Below are 16,847 nucleotides of genomic sequence, written 5' to 3' on the forward strand. Positions count from 1 at the left end.
AGCAATGGGCATCCAAAGAAATTGTGTAACCTATCTTCTGCCAGCTGCCATTTGCCTTACATTCTTCCTCTGCCATGCTACTAGCAGGGTTTTTTGAGCACTTCTGAAGAAATCAGTGATTATTATCATGCTTAGTACAATATTGTTACGATCTATTTATACAATCTACTACTTCCTCTGTATTCCCAGGGTTTTTTTGCCTTTTTTGAAAAAGTGTTGTCCTTTTCACGTCACAATGAAAAGAGACTTAAAAAAAAAAAATAAAAACTGGGAATACAGAGGAACTAAGAAATCATGGCACCAGATCATTGTAATAAAATGGCAAACACTGATGTATTTTAAAAGCCCTTTGTTGGCATAGCAAGGAAAATTATAACCATGAAGGGGTAACAGAAGAAAAACTTGGGCAGGACCTTTGAAAATGTGCACCTTCCTCTTCAGATGGCTTGCTATTGCGTTTGGACTACATTCTTTCTGAAGATTTCAAACCAGGTGTAAGAGAGAATGTTTCAACAACAGGAAAAGACGTGCAATGTGGGTGCTCCAATGCCAACCCCAAAATGCTGCACTTTGAAAGCCAAGCTGGAGAAAAACATCAGTGTGGCCACATCCAGCCATAGTGACAGGCTCATGGGCACATAATGCATTTGAAGGCTGAGCAGCAATCTGAGCCTGGGCTACCAACAGAACCCAAGCAACATTTCTCAGGAGCTGATGCAAGCCTAACACGTGTGTGCACGCAGGCACCCACCCACCCACCCTCCCTCCCTTTTATTTCTGAAATTATGTAAATGAAACAAAACATTTGTGAAATATGTTAGGTTTGCTTGCAGCATGAGCCATGCCTCCCCCCAGATAAAACAAACCTCTCCTTCCCTATCCACCCCCCAACCACTGCACCACATTGACTGGCTACTACCTCTGTCCCATTGAAAACAAGGCTTTTAATGTGCTTAAGGTTTATTTATTTACTTCCTTTATATCCCACCTTTCTTCCCAATGGCTACCCGAAGTAGCTTACATAGTTCTCTCCTCCATTATCTTCTCACAACAGCCCTATAGGCAGGGCTTTTTTTGAGCAGGAACGCAGTTCTGACTGGCTTGGTGTCAGGGGGTGTGGTCTAACATGCAAATGAGATCCTGCTGGGCTTTTTCTACAAAAGAAGCCCTGCCTGTAAGTAGATTAGGCAGTGTGACTAAGGTCACCCACCAAGCTTCCGAAAGATATCGTGTGGATTTTCCACCCAGACCTCAGTCTGGCAGTCTAACCACTATTTCAAGTTGCGCAGCTTACAAGTCCAACAAACACCAATAACAGCCCAGCTGTTCATTTTCCTGCACATGAAGGAGCATGAGTTCTGTGTCTGCTACATGCATATGGCCACCTCAGCCTAAATGTTGAAGGACTTCAGTAAACCGCACTCTGTGTGGGATGCAGGCGCATGATCTTAGAATATATATTTTTTAATAAATGAAACTTTCAACAATGCATAGCAGCGCGCATTGAAAGTTTCCTACATACAATAAAGCACCAGCAAGACATGCCAAACTCTAAAATCAGTGGAACAAAGTAGTAGACAAGTGCACCTTTAAGACCAACTAAGTTTTATTCAGAATGTAAGCTTTCGTATGCTCTAAGCAGACTTCATCAGACAAAATAAGGATGGCAAGCAGCAGTTCTTAATATAAGTGGGCAGTGAGTTGGTATGTAGAATATTAGTATGCAGAACTCACTGTCCACTTATATTAAGAACTGCTGCTTGCCATTTCTATTTTGTCTGATGAAGTCTGCTTAGAGCATACGAAAGCTTACATTCTGAATAAAAGTTACTTGGTCTTAAAGGTGTACTTGTCTACTGCTTTGTTTTATTGCTTCAGACCAACACGACCACCAACTTGGATCTATCTAAAATCAGTGATAAGCAGAAACAAGGCGGGCCGTCTAAGTTGCAGAGTGCGCCTGCGTCCTTCCCCACGTGCGGCATGCCGCCAACCACGAAAGGCGATTGTTTTTACAGCAGCCAATCAGTGGGGAGGAAGTGTGTCCGCTAGAGGTTCCTGTTTGGAACGTTGGAAGAGCTCAGGTTCTACAGGGCGAGCAACCGAGCGCCATGTGGCGGGGGATCCGCTGCTTGCGGGCGCTGTTGGGGGTGCCGGCAGCAAGTGCTAGCGCGGCTGCCGGGAGAAGGCGCCTTCGCGTGTGGAATGCGGTGGCTCCGTCTCTCATCTCCCAGGTGACCTCCATGGCGCGGCGAAATACCAGTGGCGTGAGGAGCTTTGAGCTGCGAGGTGCAGAGAAGGCTGCGGGAGCCGAGTCCGACCAGGAAGGGGAGGCGGTCGGGGAGGGACTGCACACTTGTCCGGATACCGGTGGGGACTCTTACGGTAAGAAGCCCCCAAACCAGAGAGGGTGGTCAGCTGGCTGCCTTGATTTTGCCTTTCGTTAGCGCATCCAGCACAGTGAAACAGGAGTCCAGGGGCAATAGAAGCAGTTTTTTTAAAAGTCAAGTGTAAGCTTTCTTGAGACTTGAGTCGGAACTGCGATGCATCTGCCGAAGTGAGCTCTTGACTCCTGAAAGCTTCTGTTGGAATAAATCTTGTCCATCTTGAAGCAGCTGCTGCTGGACTCCTGCATTAGTTGTCTGCTGCAGACTGGAATGACGGTCCGAAGGGTGAAACTTTATGGCCTGGCGGTGCTCGGGAACGTTTCGCTTTGCTTGGATCGCGGCTGTTAACAGGCCAGAAGGCCTAGCAGGGAACAAAATAACGAAGCGGGGAGGCCCTACTTGGTTTCTGCCTTGTGATTTGGGAACGGTCTGCTGTTCTCCCTCCCCGAAGACCGAGGACAGAGCCAAAGACTTGCGGGACAGCCTGCCTTCATCCTCTTAAAAATAGTGAAGTGGCCTTTAAAACAAATCATTGGCTAGAGAGGAAGCGGCACGGAAAGGCTGAATCACGCACACACCTAGGGCAGGGGAGCGGGACAAACCGCGCTGAGGAAACCTGGCAGTTGTGATCCTATGATGGGAGCAGGCAAAGCTCCGGAGATCTGATGTTGCGGGGAGCCTTTCCGTGATTCCGTGCACAATATTTACTGGGCTTGGAGAGATAAGGCAGAGAATTGGCTGCTGTATTGGCCCTGCAGCAAAACTTCAGGAAGGAAACCAGCCGGCTGGTGGTATGAATGGTGGGTGGAATGCTCAGATTGGTCTGTTGGGCTTGGGAAGGTTGTAGAGTTTGACTGGTTGACTCTGAGCACAACAGTAATTTTAAAATGTTTTACAAGAAGTCAAAATTGTTATGCTGTAATACGCTTTCTAGCTATGGGGCTAGAGTTTGCCTTGAGAGCTTTACTTAAACATAGTGCCAAGGGTTTGACTGCAGGTATGCACTGCCTCTGCCACAACTGTCTGGTTGATTTCAATACGAGCTTAAGTGCTTCTATAGGTGACATGAAATATTTCATTGTGGTGTAAATGTAATTTTTATGATGTATTGTTAATGTTATGACTCTCTGTTAATGTGCTTAGCTAGTTTTTTCCACAGCTTTCAGTAGTGAAGTCCATCCACCTCATGCTGCTCTTGGAGTTACTGGCCCCTCCCTCGCTTCTGGCAACAACCCCGATTACATTGAGGATTGCCCTCGGACTCATGTGCTTGGCTGGTTTTTCTGTCATACTTAGGATCTTATTTCAGTCAGGCTTGGTTGAAGGCCTGACCTGTATGATGTCAAATGATGACATATCATGCATCTTGACACCCTCTTTAAGTTAGAAGTATTTGTTTTCTCCAGTCCAGTTTGCAAGCCATAGTTTGCAGAGAGCTGGCATTTAATATATTGACCAATGCAGTGAAACTTTCATATATACCTGTAGAGCAGGGCCCCCCAACCTTTTGACCGTGGAGCGCCATTGGAGTTTTGCCACCACTGCATGGTGGCCACAGCTTCCCCATCTTCTGAAGGTGCCAAGAAAGGTGTTAGTAGGCACCAGGGTACCCAATGGTACCATGTTGGGGGACCCCTTCTGTAGAGAGTAGTGCTTATTCAAAGATGAGGGAAATTATCTTTTAGTGTTAGAAAAATGAATCATTCTATGCCTACCAATATATGTCTGTTTTTCACTGATTACATTGATAGTTTTATCCTTTCAGATTATGCATTTCCAACATTCAACATTGACCATATGGTTTCGTTGCTAAGACAAGAAAATGCCAAAGATATCTGTGTTATTCAGCTGCCTCCAGAAATGAGATACTGTGATTATTTTGTAATTGTCAGTGGATCTTCTACAAGGCATTTGCATGCCATGGCTCACTATATGATAAAAATGGTATGTCACATATTTTCATTTGTTCAGATTTGAGAGAAGTTTAAAAAAGAAAGCATTCTGAAATGATTAAAGCCCATTTTGTATTCTTAATAAGGAGACAGGCAACCTTAATAAGGAGATGGGCAAAGAATACATACTTTGAAGAAAAATATTGTATCTTCCAGATAACAAAACCTGACTGTACCATAATTGGCTGGGCTTCTGACTCACAAATGAGTTAAATTGAATAAATTGACTTCTCACTGTGCATCTGGCTAAAGCTGTAGCTTAAATTGGCATAGCTGCACTTGTGATTGTATAAATATTTATTGACTTTAAAAGAATTCATGGAGAAGCATTACACAGACTCATATTTCTGTGGCCTGTGTAATTGTAAATTATAAGTCCTCGTGGGAAGTAGGAATCATTCCAAGGAGAGGGAAGACTGTTGTAAAATGGAGAGAGTCAATAACTGCACTGTAAACAGTGAAATTGAAAACAGGCTAAGCACTGAGCTGAAAGTAGGAAAATCAGTTTTGAAAGCATGAAAAAGAAGACGAGTTTTATAAAGTGTTCTTGAAGGGATCAATAAATGAAGTGGTTTTCATAGAGGGATGGCTGGGAGAAATGGAATCCCAAGAGAAGGGTATGCCACTATAGAAAGTGAGTGTTTGGAAAACAGAGGTGGGGTGGGGCTTAAGAAATAGTTTACCCAAAGATATATTTCATGAACTAAAGTGTTCAAAGATGAGAGAGAAGCAGGTCTTCCCACCTCCCTTTGACTGTTGCTGTGCCATAAAGCACTATAGCTGTGAATTATGGCTCCTCCCCTTTCCAAATTTACAGGACTTCTTGTTTTATGGGAACTGTGCCCCTTCTCACATTTAGGACCAATGGCATGGGCAGAACTGGAGGGGGGACCCAACAGTACTGGCACTTATGTAACCATATGCCTTGAGTATTATATACAGCCCTTCATATTGCATGCCTCCCATGTACATAGCCAGTCAATGCTTGTGTCATTGTGCTCTGAAGGTTTAGCTGGGTGTCCCTACCTCCCTGTCTAGGCAGTGAGCAGATTTATGCTTGCCTGCAGAGCCTAATGAATCTAATTGAATCCAGAATGTTCTGTGGGACCTGATGCCCTCCAGTGCTTTGTCAGATGAGCTGATAGAGGACAGGAATCTCTGACTCTGAAGCCATCGACAAAATTCCACCCCAGCCCTTCCATCCCCGGCAGAAAACATTCTCTGACATATTATGGAACTTACGGAGATGAAGCAGAAACCCAGATGACTGGAGTGAATTTGGTGATGAGTCTGCAATGAAGCCACAAGAGCATCTTATAGGACACTTATGAAATCCTATGAGATGGTGGTGAAGGCTGCTGTTTTATGCAGCCTCCATTGCATCTGCAAGCTCTCACCCAGCTCAGTTATTTACGATAACTTGGTCCCTTATGTTCCTCTGTAGGAGGACCCAAAATAATAGGAATTTGACTTTAAGCTGTGAGGCATTAAAAGGGTTTTTTTTGTAGATAAAGTCCTGTCGCTCTGCTTTGGCCTCCCTAACAACACTGGCATAGTACATGAACTGGAGGCCCCTTGGCCTTCTCTCGGTTTGGTTTTGACACCTTCAAATGGATCTCCCAAGCTAATGACAGGATTCTGGGTGCTGTTAGGCCAACCACTTGCTTCTTAGACCTGTGCCCCTTGTGGCTGGTGAAAGCCAGCAGCAAAGGGTTATGAGGTCCCCTTGAGGATACTATCCCTAGATTCCAGGACCTTTCCAGAGGCTGAAGGAGGTAGTGGTGGTTCCACTTTTGAAAAGACCAGGGCTTTTTTTGTATCAGGAACTCCTTTGCATATTAGGCCACACACCCTGATGCAGCCAATCTTTTAAGAGCTTACAGTAGGCCCTGTACTAAAAGCCCTGTAAGCTCTTGGCAGATTGGCTACATCAGGGGTGTGTGGACTAATACGTAAAGGAGTTCCTGCTACAAAAAAAAGCCCTGGAAAAGACCAAACTTAGATCCTATTGATCTGACCAATCACCGCCTAGACTCAAATCTTTCATTTCTGGGTAAGGTGGTTGAGATAGCAGTGGCAGAACTCCAGAAATTTCTGGATGACACATAGGTGTAGGATCCATTCTGGTCCAGCTTCCGCCCTGGTCATGGGGCAGAGATGGTGCTGGTTGCCCTCAGTTGGATCAAGGTGGGTGGGTGATGCTGATATTATTCAACCTTACAGCAGTTTGACACAGTCAATTATGACCTTCTGACTCACTACCTTGCCAGTGGTGGAATCTGTGGGGTAGCCCTGCAGTGGCTCACCGCATTCCTTCATGGTTGGGGACAGAGAGTGGCACTGGGAGAGTCAGTGCAGGGTTCCCCAAGGAGTGCTCTTCTTCCTTATGTTATTTAACATCTACATGTGCCTCCTCAACCAGCTAGCATGGAGTTTTGGACTGGGATGTCATCATTACACTGATGACACCTAGCTATTTCTGTTGGTGCCATTCCTGTGAATTTAGCCATGGTTGGGTGGTTGAAACAAAGTCAACTGAAATTGAATCCAGGTAAGACAGAGGTTCTGTGGCTGGTTAGGGGGGAGCATGGTTGGGTTGCCAGCTTCGGACTCTTGATGGTGTTGCTCCTATCACCAACATCGACCATCAAGAGTCTGGATATGACCTTGGATGCCACCTTATCTGTGGAGGTCCAGGTTGCGAAGGTTGCCAGGCTGGCATTTATCCAACTGTGCCAGGTTAGGCAACTGGCCTATCTGTCTTGCACCAATCTAGCCATGGTAATCCATGTAACGCTCACCTCTAAGCTAGACTATAGTAATTCGCTCTATGTGGGCCTACCCTTGCACCTAACCTGGAAGCTTCAACTGATCCAGAAAGTGATCATGCGTGTCCTCACGGGGACCCCTTGGACAGCACACATTCAACCTGTGCTGTGTGTATTATGTCTCCTCTGTTACCAGATCAGGAATGCATTCCAATATACCATTCTAATTCATTGCATTACATTACAATCACTGTTCTAAGTTACTATTCCAGATAAGAAATTCACCAAAATAAAGAGATTGTATAGGCCTTCTTGGTGAGAATACAGATGTAAGGATTGAATGAATATAACATATGTAATGAGATAAGAAACCAGTATCCCTGTTGAGTCTCGTGGAGGTGTTTGTTCCAGGTTTTGTAATGACTTGTAATTCAGCAATTTCTCTTTCCATTCTGTTATTGAAGTTCGTTTGCAATAAAACAGCCATTGAATGTCATAGAAGTTTAAAGTGTTCTACAGGTTACTCACTTTTGTGGTCCCTGATGTCGGATTTGTGTCCATTTATCCTTTGGCATAGGGTTTGTCCTGTTTGTCCTATGTAGAGAACTGGAGAGTATTGTTGGCATTTAATGGCATATACAATGTCTGAAGATGAGCAAGTGAATGAGCCTGAGATGGTGTAGTAAATGCTGTTAGGTCCAGTGATTGTATTGTCTGGGTGTATTTGGCAGCAAAGTTGGCATTTGGGTTTTATTGCAAGCTCTGGTACCAGCTTCTGTGTTCAAAAGAGATATTGCATTAATGTTGGTGAGAAGTTGTTTGCGATTCAGGTGTTGTCTGTGTGCAGGAAAAGGTTTACCCCCCAGTACTTGTGAAAGAGAGCTGTCATTGTCTAACAGAGGTAAGCCATTGATGATGCGTTGAACTATTTTAAGTTGAAAGTTGTATGTGACCACTAGTGGTGTTCTGTTATTGTCTTTTTTGGGCCTGTCTTGTAACAGGTTTTCTCTGGGTACCATTCTGGCTTTGTTAATCTGTTTCCTGACCATCAGGTGGATACTTTAGTTTCAAAAAGGTTTGTTATAGAACCTCAGATGAGAATCTCTGACTGTAGGATTGGAGCAAATGCGACTATAAGTGTAGAGCCTGGCTGTATACTGTGGATCGTTCTGTATGTTTAGGATGCTAGCTGGAAGCATGTTGGTATGTTTGTTGGTCAGTAGGTGTCCAGTATAAGGTGGTATCTATGTGTCCATTTTGTATTTCTACAGCAGTGCCCAGAAAATATATTTCTTGCATAAATTGGTTGTCAGTTTGATGGTAGTGGGTTTGATGGTCATTGAATGCCTGGTGCAGTGTGTCCATGGCTTCTTTACTATATGTCCAGACGATAAAAATGTCTGCAAAATAATGCAGTTATAAGAGAGGCATGAGTGGGTGGGAGTTTAAGAAGTCATAAAGATGTTAGCATATTATGGGGCCATGTGGGTGCCCATGGCTGTACCATTGATCAGGAGGAAGTTTGTTGTCAGAAATGAAGTGGTTATGGGTGAGAACAAAATGGCACAGTGTGGTGGCAAGGTCAGCTGTATTTGTCAGAAATTATATTCCTTATGGTTTGTAATCCATCTTGGTTTGGGATATTGGTATACAGAGATTTCCCCATCCACGGTGGTATTCTCTGGAAGGTTGTTCAAAGATTTTATTTTCCTCGGGAAATCCTAGGTATCATGAACATAACTAGGAACACTAGTGGCATAGGGCCTTAGAGCAGAGTCCATATATCTAGATACTCCCTTGGTGATAGTGCTTATGCCCGAGACAGTGGGGCGTCCTAAGTTGCCAGGTTTGTGTATTTTTGGGGTAGAAAATAAAAGGTGTCTGGTCAAGGTTCCCATAGTGTGTCCGAAAGGATTTGTTCCTGAATGTGCAGTGGTAATTCCTTTATAATCTTTAGTTCTTTTTTGTATTGTTGCGTGAGGTTTGAGTCCAGTTGTATTGAGAATGTGTGTGCATGTCCCAGGTTGGCTGATGAAGGGCCTTACAGTCTCACCTCTTCCTTGAGTTTTGCATATGCCAGATTGCTGAAAGTTACATGCAGGACAGTTATGACTTCTCAGTAGTAGAATATTGAACAAGCATTCAATTCCTCTGTGATAGACTGACAGAATTAAAAAGTCCTACAGTTCTTCAGAGACCTTCTGTTGAGTTTCCCGGTCTATTTCTTATCTGGATGTTTCTGCTATCACTGAACACTTAAAGTAGGTGGTATTTTGTACAGTAAGTAGGAACATCAGTAACTGTGGGTGAAGCTGCCAACACTCTAGAATAGGGGTGGCCAAACTGTGGCTCTTTCAGACATATTGTGTGGCTTTTGAAGCCCCTGCTGCCCCATTGGCTGGCCTGGAAAGGCATTTGTCTCTTAAGCCAAGCTAGCTGGCACCTTGAAGAATGCATTTAAAGTTGCTTCCCTTCCTTCCCTCCCACCCACATCTGACTTTCATGTCTTCTGGCTCTCAAATATCTTGACATTTATTCTATGTGGCTGTTATGTTAAGCAAGTTTGGCCACCCCTGCTCTGGAACCATACAAGGTGAAATACCTTTGAGAATGAGATATTTGTTAATTCAGAGCAGGAACACACTAGTTTATGCAGAGATCAATAAAAAGTGTAATGCAGGCGTCCTTTTCCTTATTGCCTATACCATCCGTTATCCTCCCCCACGTTGATCTGTCGTCTGAATTATATCTGGGCCGTTGATTATATTCTAACCTGCACTATCAGCCCACCCGTTATGTAGTACTGTGGTGCTTTGTTTTTAATTGTATTTTATTGGTTTTATTGTATTTGACTGGTTTTACCTGGTTGTAATCCGCCCTGAGCCTGTTTGGGAAAGGGTGAAATATAAATTCACCAAATAAATAAATAAATCACTCAGAAAACTTAATTCTAGACATTTTAATTTCCTGCATTTTCGTTTATAACATTCAAAGCATGTTTCCTCAGCCTAGTTTTTTTTCCCCTTCAGTATAAACATCTGAAGACTGATTTGGAACCTCATGTTCGCATTGAAGGAAGAGAGACCGATAACTGGTTGTGTATAGATTTCGGTAAATACTAAATTCAGTACTTTAAGTTGTGGATGTGAAGCAAGATTCAAGAGTAAAGCCAGAACTTAATAGAACATAATGCATTAGATGTAGCCTTGTTGGGTGACTTATTGTGAGAATACATACCAACAGAAAAAAATGTCTTCTTGCACCTGAGCATCTGTGCTGGTGTTGATACAGGCTTGCACAACATACAAAATGACTTTTATTTCTGTTACTGGGCACGTGAACACCAGAAGCTGCTTTATATTGAATGAGACCATTGGTCCATCAAGGTCAACATTGCCTAGTTAGACTGGTAGTGTCTCTCCAGTGTCTGAAGTAGTCTCAGGTAGTGGTCTTGTTTTTTTCATCACCCTACTACCTTATCCTTTTAGCTGGAGATTGAACCTGGGTCCTTCTGTGTGCCAAGCAGATGCACTGCTCCCGAGTCACAGCCACTCAAAAGTGTGTTTCAGCTAGTACTTAAATTCTAATGCTGTATGCGTTTGAATCATGCTTTTTAGTTAGCTGAGTGTAAGATGGTAGATGGTAGAAGCAGGCGGTTAGATGGATACCCCCCCTTCAAGTTCTGATGATGGGTGTCTTTTACATGAATTTTTATGTAAGTAGCCAATCACTGTTGATCACAAAATTAAATATAAACAGTAAATTCTCTAGTATACCACCAGAATTGTCACTTTAGGCTGAAGTGTAACCATTTCAACAAAAACTGAAACCAGTCTGCAATAGTATCTGCATATATTCCCTGTGTTCTTTCCCCCCAGCAGTCCCCTTTGATGCCCTGTTGCTTCCTTGCCTGTTTTCCTCTTTTCACTGAAACCTCCCCGACCTGGAGTTCTTGTCTGTGCAGGTTCCGTAACTCCAAGCATCTTTCTGAGCGTCAAAATGGATTACTGGACAATGGGTGGGTGGGAATATGAACATATGAAGCTGCCTTCTACTGAATCAGACCTTCGGTCCATCAAAGTCAGTATTGTCTACTCAGACTGGCAGTGGCTCTCCAGAGTTTCAAGCTGAGGTTTTTCACACCTACTTGCCTGGACCCTTTTTAGTTGGAGATGCCGGGGATTGAACCTGGGACCTTCTGCTTACCAAGCAGATGCTCTACCACTGAGCCACCGTCCCTCCCCATCTATATCCACCATCACTTTCCACTGGCAGCTGACTGGATGCAGTATGATGGAGCGTACAATTAAAAATTTTCAAAGTCAAGACTGTGTGATATGTATATTGAGACCATGTTAGGTGCAAATTTTTACCCAGCCACAGGACAGACTGACTCTACCCTTTACATATTTTGACTGTCTCTTCCCTTTCACAGGCAATATTGTGATCCATTTTATGTTGCCAGAGATACGTGAAATTTACGAGCTAGAAAGGTTATGGACTCTTCGAGCTTATGATGATCAGTTAGCACAGATGGTTCCAGAATCCTTACCTGATGACTTCATATTTGGAATGCCTTCTGAAGAGCAATGAATAGTCTCTTTGGTGCAAACAAGAACAACTTTGAACAAACAGAGCTGTTTGAATGCAATGGCCATTCTTGGGAAGAGTGAAGGGGAAGGAAGCTCTGTAACCTTCAGTGAGAGCTTGCCAGCAGCTTCGTGATGGAAAAACAACTTATAAATGGACACTTGGCAAAAGTGAGAAGAACCTGTGAATCACACTGCATAACTTTGTAGAGATTGTCATTAAATTTGTACATTTTCCTTCTTTCCTGAGATCTTGTTTTTTAAACACCTACAGGCACTCAGTGATGGAAAAGTCAGTTGCTGTAAGATACCAGTATTATGGCAAGAAGTGGGAGAAATGTAGCCATTTTGAAATGGTTATAAAATTAACTACATTCATGAACCTCTTGCTCTCCCCTCTGATTGCAAATTCTGGCTTGTGTGCACACACATTCAGAAAACATATACCCAGAATGAAACCTTGTTAGTTTTAGAGGTGTCACTGGATTCAGACTTTGTTCAGACCAATCCAGCTGCCCATCTGAATCTGTACCTTTGAACAGTATTCTTTGAAATTGCATCAGGGACTTGCTTCTGGTCTGATCTCAAACCTCTTCTGAAAAAGTATAACCCCTTAATTTCCATTCTTAAATTTCCCTGTTGTCCTCTTGCTCATTAATTTAGGCCAGATAGGGACTAATTTTTAGTAAATAGCTTCGGCACAGCCAGCCTTCTGTGAACCTCACCACCAGTGCTTTATTTCATTCTGTAAACAATAAAGAACAAAGTATCTGCAGAGGAATCACATAGTCTCAGATATTTTATGAAAGTGTGGTGTTGGGGGAGTCCCAGCTTTGAATCCCCATTCTGCCATGGCAGCTTGCTTGGTGACCTTGGGCTAATCACACACTCAGCCTAGCATACCTCTCACAGGGTTGTTGTAAGAATAAAATGGTGGAAGGGAGAAAAGGTCAGTTCAGGACTTCCATTTTGTGTGTGTGTGTGTGGGGGGGGAATGGGGTATATATAATTCTCATCTTTGATCATTATAAACTGAGAAAGCCTATTCCCTGGTTCCTTTACTTACAACTTAACCATATGTTTGATTGACTGAGAATCTCCAAAATTCTCAAAGACCCCATAACACAATTTGAAAAAAATAATACAGGGATATGTCAAATATGAATTGTGTCTTAATCTCTGGTATTTACAAAGCCCTTATTAAATGGCCTGTAACCCAAAACATCACAGTATCAATAAGAATGACAAAAAGATTGTGGAATACAACTTGATGAGGAGGCCTGGACCAAAATATGGAACTCAAAATTGTTAACATCACCAATCATAACAAAGCTTCAATCATTCACAGTCATGACTAGATGGTATAATACACCTATCAAGGTTTCACATATGTCATCCTGAATGTTTGAAAGATTATAAGATTAGGTTATACCAAGGATGGGGAACCTCTGTCCCGAGGGCTGTGTACGGCCCTCGAGGTCACTTGGTGTGGCCTTTGGGGATTGCTGGGCCAAACCAAGCCATGGGCAGTCTCCCTGGGGCCTGGCAGGGATCACAGGGCCCAGATGTATTGTGTGGCGGCCTACCTGGGGCCTGGCTGGCCAGCCAGAATTGTTGCAGGGCCTGGGAAAGTTACTGTCACAGTTCAGTTTGCACTTGATTATTCCAGATGGTGTGGCCTAATATGCTACTGAGTTCCTGCTGGGCTTTTTCTACAAAAAAGCCCTGGACCCTAGGCATTTGCCTAGGGCAGCGGGCTGGGTGTGTGTGTGCACGCGCACCAGAGTATTTTTATTTATTTTATTTATTTATTCGTGATTTATATCCCACCCTTCCCACAAGTGGCTCAGGGCGGCTGATCCCCATATTTGTAGGCTCTCCCCATATTTATTTGCATTTATTTTGCCAGCCTGAATAATTTTCCCTCTGCGGAGCACAGTTTTTTAAGTTGATAATTTTGTATGGCCCACGAATGATGTTCTATCCATATGGCCCTTGGCAGAAAAAAAGGTTCCCCACCCCTGGGTTATTCATTCGTTGGTGGTGGTCCTGGAAAGAAGTACTGCCCCCAAAATTAAATTGATATCTGGATGTGACATCCTGTTTAAACCTCAAACATCATTGCTTAACTATTGACCTCAAGGAACATACCCTCCCCAAGAAACAAAAGGCCTACTAGATACAATGATTGTGGTTGCCTGAACATCGATAGCCTCCAGGTGGAAAAACCAAGCAGCACTTAGCCTATCTCTGGTATTACAAACTGTGGGATCTGAAAATAATGGAAAATGTTTCATATAGAATCAATAGAGCAATGCAATTCCCTAAACCATAATAATTTTACTGAAAAATGGCACCCTTTGTTGACTACTGGGCAAACAAAACCTTTATTCCAGATGGTTGGGCCCAGCTGCAGAGATAGCTATTAAAAGTACTTTTCAAGGACAGGTCAAATTTTGTTAGCAGTACATTTAATTGGTGTTGTAGATCAATTGACATCCATAATTTTATGTATAGATATTAATATTTACACTCCTGTAACCCTACATAAACTATTTTGATATGTATTGACTATTGTCTATGTAATTCTAATCTCTTCAATAAATAAAAATAAAAAACTACAATCAAATTTCTTTCCCTAATCACAATTCATTTATGAAAGATCAGTGTTTTACAGTTTTGAATTCCAATTGGGGTAGTCTTAGTAATTCTGGATCCCTGGGCAAAAGTTCAGGATAAGGGCTCCGCATCACAACCACCACCACCACCCAGGGCCAAGCAAGGGGGTGGCCTTCACCTCATGTGAGATGAGTGGAAGCTGTTTACTTGAGCCTCAGACCAGAGAAAGCAGCCATGAATGGCTGCTACAGAGGCAGCAGCCTGAGCCTCAAACAGGATAGGTATGAGCAGGGGTGGCAGAAGGAACACTCTTCTGTTTCTTGTCAAGAAGGCAAGGCCGAGAGTGATGAGCATGGGAAAGAGGATAGCTGCTGTGATTGTTCATTGGCTAAAGATTACCCTGACCACTGTTGATAGGACCTCTACTACAGAAATGCTGGCTTTAAGATTTTCACTAGGAATTTGGTTTAGCATCTGTGTGACACCCCTCAGAGGCAGGATTTTCCCTGTTTTTCTTTCCCTTTACTGACTGAACTGCCTGCTTTAACTTAACTTAAATGGCACTCAGTGCATTTTGAAATTCAAAAATAACAAAATTAAGTGATGGTATCACTTTGCTCTGGTTAGACCTCACCTAGAGTACTGTGTTCAGTTTTGAGCACCACAATTTAAGGATATAGACAAGCTTGAATGTGTCCCGAGGAGGGCAACGAAGAGGGTGAGGGATCTAGAGACCATGTCCTACAAGGAAAGGTTGAAGGTATGTTTAGCCTGGAGAGGAGATAAGGTGATATGATCACCATCTTCAAGTACCTGAAGGGCTGTCATATAGAGGATGGTGTAGAATTGTTTTCTATTGTCCCAGAAAGTTGAACGGGCTGAAATTAAAAGAGTTTCCAGCTAAACATTAGGAAGAATTTCCTGACAGAGCAGTCCCTTAGTGGAACAGGCTTGCTTGGAAAGTGGTGGGCTGTCTTTCCTTGGAGGTTTTTAAATAGAAGCTAGATGGCCATCTGACAGCAATGCTGATTCTGTGAACTTAGGCAGATCAGGAGGAGGGCAGGAAGGGTTGCAACAGTGCTTAGTTCTTGTGACTTTCTTACTTGCCCAGGGAAATGCTGATTGACACTTTGGGGTCAGTCAGCAATTTTTCTCCAGGCCAGTTTGGCAAGGGATCCTGTAAGTTTTTCGAGCAGGGGTCATTGGGGATGTGTGTGACTGAGAAAGGTATTTGCAAATTTCCTGCATTGTGCAGGGAGTTGGACTAGATGACCCTGTTGGTCACTTCCAACTCTATGATTCTATTTAATCTTAAGAGGAAAGGTCAGGTTACATCAGGGGTAAAATTTCTGAAGTAACTCAATATAGATAACTCTGAGGTAAGATAAGTACATGCACAGACTTTAGTTCTTATATTTCAGGCTAATGAGGGTTTCTTGAGCTATCTACAATTGGCTTTTGTTCCAGTGTTTTCCTGAACTCTTCAGTACACTTTCTTTGAGTATTCTCTGACTCTTTTGGTTTCCAGAAGGCTGGTACACTCTTTCCAGGACCCAAACCCCTTCTCTTGAAACACTTAATACTTATCTTGAATTTTTAACTGACTCTTAAGGTCTCTAAAGGCACTTTCTAATCACACCAGACCAGGGATCTCAGCACTCTTCAGAGCTAAATCCCTGTTTGATTGGGTACAGAGTCTTCGTCTTCTTCCCAAACTTTCTTGGAAACTTTCCTCTAGTTCTCCTATTGCTCTCAGTCAAGGTTGAATTCTGAAACAGTCAGTACTCCTCTTCTCAGCTAGGGCTGAAATCTGACTGAATCTCTCCTCAGCATGCAGGTCTCTCCAGACTTTCTCTGCTCAGTTGATGCCAACCAATCAAATTGCTTGGAGCAGCCTGTCACTCATGGCTGTCTGTTTGTTAAGAATTAACCCTTCACAGTCCTTCCACTGTTTGTACAGCACTTCTAAGCTTCTTGAAAGCACAATCCATCACAGAATCCTTTATATTGTCATCATAAGTGTGCATTGTCTATCTATTTGAAATAATCTGTATTTCAAATCCACAGATTCATAAACATGAAGTAGTGTCTGTGCCCAGGACTGCTTTAATCAAATTCTCAATTTCAAAAGAAATATTGGAAATCTTTTTGCTATTTTGGAGCAAACAAAGCCAGCATTTCCTAGCTTATTGTACAAGAATACTCATTCCAGTTATCCCAGGACTGCCAAGTTTCTGTCTTTAAAGAAGGTTAGTCTTCTGGACGATTCAAGCAAAAAAGTCTGCAAAAACCAAAAGCTTTTGAGTGTACTGAGTGTGTCTGCTGTATTAGTCTCATCAAGCTACTGTCCCAAGCTTGCAAACACAGGAAATTTACAGCTGTGTAGTTAGAGAAGGTAGGCACTGAATAAAGTATCAGAAAACAGCAGCACCTCTTTCATGGGAAATCTTGTAAAACAAGAGTTCCCCAAACAGTCATAACTTTCCACTGCCATGCTAATTAATGTCAACAAGACAGAAACAAACAACTATA

At 42.9% G+C, this 16,847-nt stretch overlaps 1 protein-coding gene across 1 annotated transcript; it reads left to right on the top strand.

Annotated features, from left to right (window-relative positions):
- Positions 1 to 2,016: 2,016 nt before the first annotated feature.
- On the top strand, positions 2,017 to 11,937 carry MALSU1 (mitochondrial assembly of ribosomal large subunit 1). The gene is made up of 4 exons (XM_060248659.1): positions 2,017 to 2,385; positions 4,153 to 4,331; positions 10,137 to 10,218; positions 11,543 to 11,937. The coding sequence occupies exons 1-4, from the start codon at positions 2,112 to 2,114 to the stop codon at positions 11,698 to 11,700; spliced, it is 693 nt and encodes a 230-aa protein (XP_060104642.1). The 5' UTR covers positions 2,017 to 2,111; the 3' UTR covers positions 11,701 to 11,937.
- The last annotated feature ends 4,910 nt before the right edge of the window (positions 11,938 to 16,847 follow it).

This window comes from Heteronotia binoei, chromosome 10 (assembly GCF_032191835.1).
Source record: "Heteronotia binoei isolate CCM8104 ecotype False Entrance Well chromosome 10, APGP_CSIRO_Hbin_v1, whole genome shotgun sequence".
NCBI classification, from domain to species: domain Eukaryota; kingdom Metazoa; phylum Chordata; class Lepidosauria; order Squamata; family Gekkonidae; genus Heteronotia; species Heteronotia binoei.

Excerpts from the sequence above, each read along its gene's own strand:
- MALSU1 (XM_060248659.1), top strand. The coding sequence starts at position 2,112 with ATGTGGCGGGGGATCCGCTGCTTGCGGGCGCTGTTGGGGGTGCCGGCA. Across the intron at positions 4,332-10,136 it reads CTCACTATATGATAAAAATG|TATAAACATCTGAAGACTGA; the intron begins GTATGTCACATA and ends TTTCCCCTTCAG. Across the intron at positions 10,219-11,542 it reads CTGGTTGTGTATAGATTTCG|GCAATATTGTGATCCATTTT; the intron begins GTAAATACTAAA and ends TCCCTTTCACAG.